The sequence below is a fragment of the Vigna radiata genome, chromosome 2, assembly GCF_000741045.1.
Source record: "Vigna radiata var. radiata cultivar VC1973A chromosome 2, Vradiata_ver6, whole genome shotgun sequence".
In the NCBI taxonomy this organism is placed as follows: domain Eukaryota; kingdom Viridiplantae; phylum Streptophyta; class Magnoliopsida; order Fabales; family Fabaceae; genus Vigna; species Vigna radiata.
Genome location: NC_028352.1, coordinates 25,236,069 through 25,247,180, shown reverse-complemented (window position 1 = coordinate 25,247,180; position 11,112 = coordinate 25,236,069). Strand labels below are relative to the sequence as shown.

Genomic DNA, 11,112 nt, shown 5'->3' with positions numbered 1-11,112 from the left:
GGCAATGCTTCTACGTTATTCATCTTTTCTCATTGTGTTGCTATTTCTTCAAAACATTTCCTTCTCAAAAGCCCTTAAAAGCAGTTTCAGTGTGGAGATGATCCACCGTGATTCACCAAAATCACCATTTTATCGTCCCACAGAAACTCATTTCCAAAGAGTTGAAAATGCCATTCTTCGTTCCATCCATCTTGCTAATTACTAAATGATTACTAGATGTTAAAATCACAAAAATCACATTCAATAAAGCTACTAGATGTTTTAAGTAAGCTGCTGGAATAATCTTTGTTGATTAAAATTTAATGGAGTCGGTACTGGAGTTTAAGTGATAATGCGTACAAGCTGTTTTAGAATTTTGGTTTAAGATTATTTTTTTGTGTGGTTATGTGTATGATTCATGAAATAAGTTGCTGTTGTTTTTATAAAATTGAGCTATTAAGAGTTGTTTGTGTAAAGTTGATGTATTGTTGTGGTTTTGGATGGGGGAATATGGGGGTTTTGGTTCGAATATATTAGCTGTTTTTAAGTTATATAGGTGTTAAGTGCATGTGCTTGTGATGAGAGCATGATGTTTTAGGAATTGTGAAAGTTTATGTCCGAATGGTGTGTGAGCATGATGAGATGTTGTTTGGGTGGAAGATTTTAGTTGTTGATGTTGTGTTAAGTTTCTCTTATTGTAATCGTAAAGTCAGGTTTGTATTTTTGCCTGTATAAGGTAGTGGAAAGTAGTCTTTTTACCTTTGAGACAGTGAAAGAGATACTAGAAAGAGAGGATTATGGTGTTGTTCATTTCATCTGTGTGAGGCAGTGGAAATGAGTCTTTTTACATATGTGAGACAGTGGAAATGGATCATTTTTGTCTATGCGAGACAGTGGAAAAAGAGGTTATGGTGTTGACTGGAAAAAGATCTTTTTTGCCTGTATAAGGTAATTAATGGAAAAGGAGAGGTTATGGTGTAGTTCCTTTTGTCTTTGTGAGACATGGGAAAATAATTATTGGTGTGACGGTAGGTCAGGAAAGAATGAGATATTGTTGATATTACTTTATGATAATGTGTGTTTATGTGATGTGAATGTAGTTTGGATTTATAAACGAAATTGTTGGTTTGAAAAATGTGGGTGAGTATAACTATTATTTATTATCTTGTATTATTTTTTGGTTAGCTCATTCTTGTTTGTTTGTATTTGTATAATGATTATATAATTTATGTTATTGTACGAGAGTAAATGACATGACGTTGATGTCTAGAGTTAGGGAACCCATGATGAAAACTTATGAGAGTTTTGAAATGTATTTGAGATAATAATTTTATTTTAAATTGTAATTTTTGAATGATATGGCATTAGAACAATGTTCGCTTATGTGAGAATTCGTGATGATATTTGACGCTTTATATCTTAATTAAATGAATGTTTTATAAACTACACGTGACATTCTAAAATGGGTGTTACAAAGATGTCAGGTTGTTCCTGTGCTCGATTTGTTAGAAAATTGAGCTTCCACCAAACTCAATTATTAGTACTAGCTATGTTAAGAGAGGCTTTCTGTTTTCGCAATGTTGGTGCTTTCACTAGTTTGGTGTTTCTGTATGCCTTGCTCTTAGGGTTTCTTTATGTCTCAGATAGAGGCCTTTGGTGTCGTACTGAGTTTGGTGCTTCATCATGCATTTTCTTCGTGGAGTAATTCTTTACCTCTGGTGTCTCGTTTGGAGGACTTTTGTGCTTTGATTATACTGTTTTGGTGCCTTGCTTTGAAGTCTTTAGTGCCTTGTTTAGAGGAATTTGGTGTATCGCTCGGAGGGTGTAATATGCTTTTTTGTGCGTGGCATTTCATGTTCTAGGTTGACTTAAAAAAAATACTTCGATACACAAGTCTCTTAAGAAGTTTTACAAAGTTAGGTCATAAAAAATGTGTCTTTTTCATCTTTATAAACCTCGAAATGACAATTAAATCAGATCTATTAATTATTCATTTATAATTGTTATTATTTCTATTAATTACTGTTATCGTTATTGATTATCCTTTAATTATCTTAACAACTGTCTCTACTAATAGGTTCGTGATTTGTTAACCATTGGTCACTGGATCTATTGGCCAGACCAGTATATATATATATATATATATATATATATATATATATATATATATATATATATATATATATATATTAATAAAAAGTAAAACTAAAAATTAGATATTACAATTGTTACAAAATATTATTAAATTTTATATTGAAGTTGTAAAAAAGTATAAAAAGATAATAAAATGTATATAAAAATAACTATGTAACACTTAAAAATAATTACTATTTATGAATGAAAAATTTCTACAAATAATGAAATCAATAAAATAAGATGTGTTAATAAGAGTAAAACCGATATAAGAAAATATTCACAACAAAAATGGTTAAAAAGTAATCTCTTTATTATTGTTATAAATTTTGTTTTCTTAATTTTTTACTGTATAAAATAAATTAAAAAATAAATATTTATTTTGATTACGCAAAATATAACCATTTTTTTAATATAATTAACCAATTGTAATTTAAATTATTATTTTTAACATTTTATTTATTTTTAAAATTTGTTACGATAACTAAAAGACTTATTGAAATAAGTTAGAGTAAAGGAAAGAAATGATTGGCAGATAAATTTCAATTATTTTCCTTTTTAATTTGATTATGTTATATTGCCCAAATAATTTCAAGCTATGATGCATCTAAAATAGTGGTTATTTATGGAATAAAATCACTCCTACAAACAAATAATTCCGATGCAACCAATCAAAGAGGGAAATTCTTGTTTAAATTAGGGCCATTTACCTTTTTTTAAAAACATTTTTAATTTCACATTTTGAATTTCAAAAGCCAACATCAATGGCAAAACAAAAGTCACTACTTAGAATAAATAAAACACATAATTGTGTGAGTATCTTCTTAACTTTCTAAAGATACATATATTATATATATTAAAAAAATTATTCTTCTAAATATTTTACATTCATATTTTTTATTATTATTTTACCTTATTCTATGTCAAATAGAATATCATGGTATAATTACTCAAAGTAAAATATTATAAAAGACATAATAACCTGTATTTTCATATATATGTTTTCATACATAAGATTTTGTTTTGCACAGTTTGGTTTCATTTGGGTTTGGCGCTTTTTCCCCCTTTTAGTTTCTGCCACTTCCTTCACGTCAATGGTTCGATTCTCTGCACCACTTTTCCCTTTTCAATTTTTAAAACCTCTTTGTATTTTCTCTCTTCTTTTCTCTCTCATGTGATTTTTTCAAAGATTCCTCTTCTTTTTCTTCTTCTCTTTCTTTTTCTTCACAGTCTCACTTCCAATGCCCTCTCCCCCTTTCTCTTCCGCCGTTGTAAAGGTACTCACTTTCTCTCTTTCGTTTCCACTACGAGTGTCTTGTCGTTTATATCGTCTTATGTGGTTTTCGGCCTTTTCAGGATGCAAAAGTGCTTATGGTTGATACTGGTGGAATTGGCTGCTAGCTTCTCAGCTGTCCGGCTTCCCTGACATTCAATACCTTATAGTTTTCATCTCACTTCAATTTTCACTTCTTGTAGCTGTCTGATGGAATCCCCCGTTGATGTTGTGCCAGCTGCAAAACGCCCCCGATCAATGGGTAAATTCATCGTTTCCTTCTCAATCTTTTGGTTGATTTTTAAATTTTGGTTTAATTTTAAATTTGACATTAATGTTGATCCTGGTGCACTATTTGTATTTTCAGAGTCTTTTCGTGTTCCCCTCTTTAGTTAATAGTTTATTGTGGATTATGTGCATGTTGCATGCGTAAAGTTTTGTTCTTTGATGTTTAGTTCATAATATTCGATATGTTTTTTTTTTTTTTTTAATTTTAGGATTTAACAAGTTTGGTTTGGGTGTGTGTTGCTTTGTGTGTGGTTTATAAGGATCATTGAAACCATTTGGGCCCTGCACTTGTTTGGATCGTAGACTGTGGCTTTGGATTTTGCATTTGGAACCTTTTTTAGACGGTAAAGTGTTGCATTTGCAACCCTTTTTGTTTCTTTCTGGTGATGCCAAAGAGTTTTGTGTCAGTCAGTCATGGACATTCGTTCATGGGTTGGCTTGGATTTAGTGGTATTAGCTTGCAGAACCAAAGTGATGATGTTTGAGTCACTCTTTATGAAACGGGGATGTTGGTGTAGGTAGAGTGAAGAAATGAGAAAAAATTTGGCAATCCGCAATCTGATATGTTCTAAATTGCACGAGAGCGGGGGTTGGGAGTTCTGTGATATGAAATTCTATTGATTTCTGGGCACCATTTGGCTTGGGCCATATAGTTATCCAATGGTCCACATATCTTTCCTGCTAAAAACATGTAAAATGGTAACTCCAATCCAAACATTTCATTTCAAATTTTTGAATTTGCTTGGTTTGATTTGATTAGTTGCTAGTTGGAGTTGAAACTGCTTTGTTCTTGTCTGGTATCTCACACGAGTCCAGTTGAAATATACAGGCCTTGAGAATGTTCGCTTCTGCTAATGTAATCATATTATGAATGTCAAATCCTTATGATGGATGGACTTATTGGATTGTGTGGTTCTGTAGAATATTCAATCTATAACACTTGAAGGAATATTTGTAGTTTGTTTCATTGAGTATAGTTTCATTTCTAAAACCAGGATTTTCTCCTGACCCTGGTAGAGACAAAAGACTGAAAATTTCAAGTTATAGCCTGTCATACTCAGCACATGATAAGACTTCGAATGTTGTTGATTACAACAATCCATTTGCAATATCTGATGTTCTGGATAATTTAGAGAGTGGAAAATTTGGAAGTGTCACAAAGGACATAGAAGACCTTATTGCCCAAAAAATGAAAATATTGGGCCCTTACTTTGTTAAATATCCCATACTTGTGGATCAATGGGTGAAAGCAATAAAGAAACATGATGAAGAAACTCCTAAGTTGGAAAATCAACTAGTTACTGTTTCGACGGATCAAAATGTTATAGATCTTGAGGAGGAACACACCAGAAAGGATGTCCCTGCAACACAAGATCCTATTGTGATTATTGATTCAGATGATGAAGATGATGGAGATGAAAAATCTATGGTCCCATTTCATGAAGTTGTGTTGCCGACACTAGTTGCACCGTCTCCTGCATTGAAGATAACTGTAAGATTTTTCTCTCTCCTTGTTTTGGTAATTATGTAAAATATGAACATTGAAATGATGAGTGCTAATGTGCATGAGCTTTTATTTGGAATGATTTGACATAGCTGTAGCATCTCTTGGGACATTTTGAGGCAGAAGATTCTTGTAAAATTAAGATTGACTCTTGAATTAGTTTTCTTTAATTTTGGTTCCTTAGAAAAATTATTGCCTTAAGTCACTTGTACATTTTACATATCCATCTTCCTTATATGATCCATTCCATATGTTTTAACTTTTTGGCATGTTAAGTTGGTGTGTAATTTTGCTCTTTGGCATTTTATGTTGTGTTTCTCCTAGCTGTTGCTAAAGTTTTCTCCATTGAACCATTTGCATTTATACCCTTTTCTCACATATTTATAATTACTTCAAGGTGATTACCATTGTATTAAATTCTCAAATTAGCTTGTTTTGTTGAAGCATATTAGTATACCTTCTCTGTACAAAGGCTCTGATGAATTACAGCATTAACAATAATTATTGTATTGAAGACTTTAAAGTTAAATGTTGAAGCATATCCCTCGTAAAATATAAGCAGTTAATTATAGTACCTTGGTTAAGTTTTAGATAAACGTGATTTTACGCCATGTAGTCTTGCACTCAGTTTGTTAGGGTGATGTCCTGTAGATGAAGTGTGTAAGAGACAGAATAGGTTGTTGTTTTGGGTCAGTATAAAAGAAAAAAAGCCACAAATATTGATGAGAGGCGATTGCATTTTTCTTTCCATGCAAAATCGTTATGAAGATAGAAGAAAGTCTAACATAATCCATTATTAAAAATAATAATATTAAATAATAACATAGTTATGAATAATAAATAAAACAATCTTTCTTTCCACTCATTTCATTCCAACCAAGCAACCCCTTCTACCATTTCTTACTTCTTTCATTCCCTCTATTTCTTTCCTCTCTACCAAATGGAGCACGAGTTTTGTAGTCATTGGCTGTCTTGCTAAACTTGAATATTCTTATGCAATATGAAATTTCCTATACGTCGGTCTTTTACTACATTCTTGGTAGCAGGGAAAGTACTAAGGTTGAAAATGAGAACAATGAAAATATTGGATGTATGTAGATTTATATTGTATCTAAATTTCGGGCCATTTATATTTTTTTCTTTACCCTTGATACTTGAGCTTTTCCAATTATTTCTCTGATTATATTGTGTAAATTGTTTTAAGTTGAATCAGCACATTTGCTTTTAGTTACCTTCCTCTGTAAGTTCTTTTTTTTTTTTTTTTTTTTTTTTTTTATAGTTGGATTTATATGTGTATTTTTAAAAGATGATTCTCACGAAGTGGGATAAGGTTTTGTTGTTTGTTTGCTTCCATGAGAAGCTGCTGGGTATTTCTTCTTTTCTTGTTTTTCATTTTAGTGCAAGTTGTGTCACTGACATACCTCACTAATCTACATATGCATTTTAGGGGTATCTACCTGCCATTCCTTACCTGGAAGAAAGAGATCTAATAATTGAGACAAGTATGGAGGATAAACCTAACAATACTCAGAACAATAGAGGCATTTATGTTGGTGTACAGGAAGAGGAAGAAGATGAGCTTGATACTGAAGATGACGGTCTAGGAGATATTTGGAAGGAGATGTCAATGGCAATAGAATGTTCCAAAGTATCATACTTAAATTTGTTGTATTTTTTCAATAATAATAATTGTCTTTGGCAATTAGTTTATCATCTATTCATTTGGATGATTTTTGCATGTAATTTAATCTGTAATGCTTCCTTCCATGTTATCTACATATTAGTTTTGAGGGTTGATAAGGCATCATATTTTTCTTATAGCATAGTTGCCTGGTTGGGTGGGTTTGTTACTTGTTAACTACATTATTCATTAATTTATGTGGACAATTGTTGTTAGTATTGTACATGTAGGCTATTATTATTATTTTTTTTTCTGATGTACACTGAAAATATTCTTTAACATTTCTGACAGCTGAACTTGGATAAGTTGTTTGTGTATTGCATATTCTAGATCTACAGTTCTTTGCATAGTGAATGTAATTTTATGTGTCGTGCGTGATGGCATATAATTATCATTATTAGCCTTGATTATTTTGCTCTCTCACTTAACCTTTATATGTTATACTTGTCTGCATTGCATATAACATGTAAATATCCCATGTTTTCCTTTTCTGCTCAGTAAAATTACTTGCACAAAAGTCATAGTAATTCAGTTTTGTGTACATTATTTCTTTCTTCAAATTCTACTCATAAGTGGCATTTTGAAAATGTCCTTTGGCATTGATCTGGTTTAAATCTATTTCCACTAGGATGTTTCTGTTGATCTCCAGCCAGATGAAGAAGCAGAAGAAGACTATGATGATGATGATTGTGATCATTCTTTTGTCTTAAAAGACGATCTTGGTTATGTTTGTCGCGTTTGTGGGGTTATTGGCCGGGGAATTGAAACCATATTTGAGTTTCAGTACAAGGTTAGAGTCTAGTTCCTGCATTCATGCTTTTTTCTTTATAAATAATGGTTAAAAACATTATTAAACGTCTGAAAATTGTGTTTTCAAGAATAGGGTTTGAAATTAGATGTTCAGGTTGAAAGTTTGGGAGGAGCAGGACCTAACAATGTGACAAGTGAAATGTTAAATTTCTCTGTACTTGTGTTAATGAAATTCTTGTGATAATTTACTGTTTTCCGCACCTCCTTCTGGAAAATATTTAATTTTGTTTGATCCATCTTAGTTCTCTTTAAGGACTTACCATCCTCTTTATTAAACCAACACAATACTATAGCAGGTAGATCATTATTCGAATCATGTGGTACTAGTTGCATTATAAAATTATTGTATAGTCTATAATGCTCATGATATATGTTCTGGACTAAGATCTTTGATTAGTAGATTAATTATGATCAGGACAGGAAGTGTTCTAAATTGATTTATAATTATCATATTAATTTTATTGAAGGTTAAACGCAGCACAAGAACTTATGCATCTGATTCATGGAATACCAAGAAAACAGATGCATTTGGAATTAATGTTGTTAAAGATGACCTCGTAGTTACTGAAATCCCAGCACACCCTAGACACATGAAACAGATGAAGCCCCATCAAGTTGAAGGATTCAATTTTCTTGTTAGAAATCTTGCAGGCGACCATCCTGGTGGCTGCATCTTAGCCCATGCTCCAGGATCTGGGAAAACATTCATGATAATCAGTTTCATGCAAAGTTTTCTAGGCAAGTATCCGAATGCAAGACCCTTAGTGGTGCTTCCTAAGGGAATATTGTCAACATGGAAAAAGGAGTTTCAAATATGGCAGGTGGAGAACATACCTCTATATGACTTCTACACAGTGAAGGCAGACACTAGAAGTCAACAACTTGAAGTGCTGAATCAATGGAGGGAGAAGAAGAGTATTCTTTTCTTAGGATACAAACAGTTCTCCACTATTGTCTGTGATAATGGAAACGATATATCATCACGTTGCCAAGATATTTTACTGAAAGTTCCTTCAATTCTAATTTTAGATGAGGGACACAATCCTAGGAATGAAAACACAGATATACTACAGTCTCTTGTAAAAGTTGAGACGCCTAGAAAAGTTGTACTGTCAGGAACCCTTTATCAAAATCATGTCAAGGAGGTGTTTAACATTCTAGATCTTGTTCGGCCGAAATTTTTGAAGATGGAAACATCAAAACCTATCGTGAGGCGCATCCAAAGTAGAGTTTATATACCAGGGATGAAAGGATTCTCTAATTTAGTTGAAAACACTTTGCAGCAGGACACTGATTTTAAAACGAAAATAGCTGTTATACAAGATTTGCGTGAGATGACAAGCAAGGTACTTCACTATTATAAAGGAGATTTTCTTGATGAGCTTCCTGGTCTAGTGGATTTTACTTTAATGCTCACTCTTAGCCCTAGCCAGAAGACTGAAGTAGCAAAAATAAAAAAACAATCTACAAGAAAGTTCAGGATATCTTCTGTAGGAAGTGCTGTCTATCTGCATCCTAAACTGAAACCGCTAGCAGAAAAAAATTGTGGTAAAACTCCTATATCCGATCATGTAATGGATGATTTGGTAGATAAACTGGATATTAGAGATGGTGTGAAGTCAAAATTTTATCACAACATGCTAAATCTGTGTGAATCAGCAGGGGAGAAGCTTCTAGTTTTCAGTCAGTATCTGTTACCCTTGAAATATTTAGAAAGGTTGACTATTAACTGGAAAGGCTGGAGTCTTGGAAGAGAAATTTTTGTAATCTCAGGAGATTCAACTCCTGAGCAGCGAGAATGGTCCATGGAAAAATTCAACAATTCTCGTGAAGCTAAAGTCTTCTTTGGCTCAATCAAGGCATGTGGAGAGGGTATCTCACTGGTTGGGGCATCCCGCATAATTATCTTGGACGTTCATCTCAATCCATCAGTTACACGTCAAGCTATAGGCCGTGCATTTAGACCCGGCCAGAAGAAGAAGGTGTTTGTGTATCGTTTAGTATCTGCTGATTCTCCAGAAGAAGAAGATCACCATGCTTGTTTCAAGAAAGAACTAATTTCAAAAATGTGGTTTGAATGGAATGAGTATTGCGGTGATCGAGCTTTTGAAGTTGAGGCAGTTGAGGTGAAAGATTGTGGTGATGAATTTCTTGAAAGTCCTCTGTTAGGGGAGAACGTAAAAGCTTTATATAGAAGGTCAATGACATTCTTGCCCTTTTTTCTTATCATATGCTTGTCTTGTTAGTTTGTATTATAACTCATATAGGAAGGTTTTGCTGCATGCTTAATTATAATCTACAGACAAGAAAGAAATATTTTGTACAAAATAATTTTATGGAAGCTTATCTTTTTACAATAAATATTGGGAATTTGGATTCTCTATTCATTTCTTCTGTCCTGTGCCTTCAAACTACACTGATGATCACTGATTTTGATATTCTAATTACGATCTACATACAGGAAAGAAATATTTTGGACAAAATGATTTGATAGAAGCCTATCTTTTTAGAATAAATGTTGGTCATTGATTATGTTAGAATCTGATTTGGCTTTCAATATTTAGACCAATCTGGAGAACTTAATTTTACAGGTTGTTCTTTGTTGTGTGTTTATTTAAAATTTGTTTTGTATTTCCATCCGATTTATTTACTTGTTGCTCTGAGAAATTTGTGATTCTGGTTTGGTTTTAGTGGTATTCATATGCAGTTTTGGTGTGTTTTGCAGGTGATTATCAAGTGAATCAGAGCCTGCTTATCTATATAACAGATCAATAGAATTTGACTTGTGCAAGCTTAGAACCCTCTCCTTCATTTTAACGTCCTAATCCTAATTTCATATGTATAAAGTTTAATGATTTTCTTCATATTTTTGTAATTATACTATGCTGCTCTTTATATAACAAGCTCAACTTGTCTTTTGTTCATTTGTTGTTAATTTATGTTGTTGCTTTTCTTCTTTTTAGTAATTTTTTTGGCTCATATTCTTACACATTATTTAGATATATTTGTTTGCAAATTAATATATAATAAGTTATATTACTATCAAAATCTAATTTTTAGACTTTCATCAGCAACCACTTTAAATATTCTTATAATCTATTAAATTTTTTAAATATGACCAATTTCTTTTAAATATAAAATAGAATTGATCATGTTTAAAATTTTATTAATTATATAATATTTCAAAAGTAAAATACATAAAAAAAAAACATTTTATCGAGGAGTATAATATATTATGTGCTCAACATAATTTTACAAGTTCAAAAGGAGAATTGGTTTTTTAATTTGATTATGACATGATAACATGATCCATTACGTGCTTAAGATATTTTTTCTTAAAAAAAATGGTTACTTTGAGTAAAGACCTATAATTGAATAGGTTAAATCTAAACTTTTAAATAATATCATCATTGGGTACAAAAGTATACAATCAATTATATGCTT

General features: G+C 32.0%; 1 protein-coding gene across 2 annotated transcripts; it reads left to right on the top strand.

The window, feature by feature from the left end:
- Nucleotides 1-3,144: 3,144 nt before the first annotated feature.
- On the top strand, nt 3,145-10,590 carry LOC106756541 (protein CHROMATIN REMODELING 35). 2 transcript variants are annotated; one of them, XM_014639011.2, is made up of 8 exons: nt 3,145-3,209; nt 3,343-3,389; nt 3,469-3,647; nt 4,669-5,165; nt 6,625-6,825; nt 7,487-7,648; nt 8,136-9,865; nt 10,394-10,590. In XM_014639011.2, exons 3-8 carry the CDS (start codon nt 3,596-3,598, stop codon nt 10,395-10,397), a joined length of 2,646 nt encoding a protein of 881 aa, XP_014494497.1. In that variant the 5' UTR covers nt 3,145-3,209; nt 3,343-3,389; nt 3,469-3,595; the 3' UTR covers nt 10,398-10,590. The 2 variants fall into 2 exon arrangements, with proteins under 2 accessions (XP_014494497.1, XP_014494496.1); XM_014639010.2 differs by lacking the exon at nt 3,145-3,209 and having other exon boundaries at nt 3,258-3,389.
- The last annotated feature ends 522 nt before the right edge of the window (nt 10,591-11,112 follow it).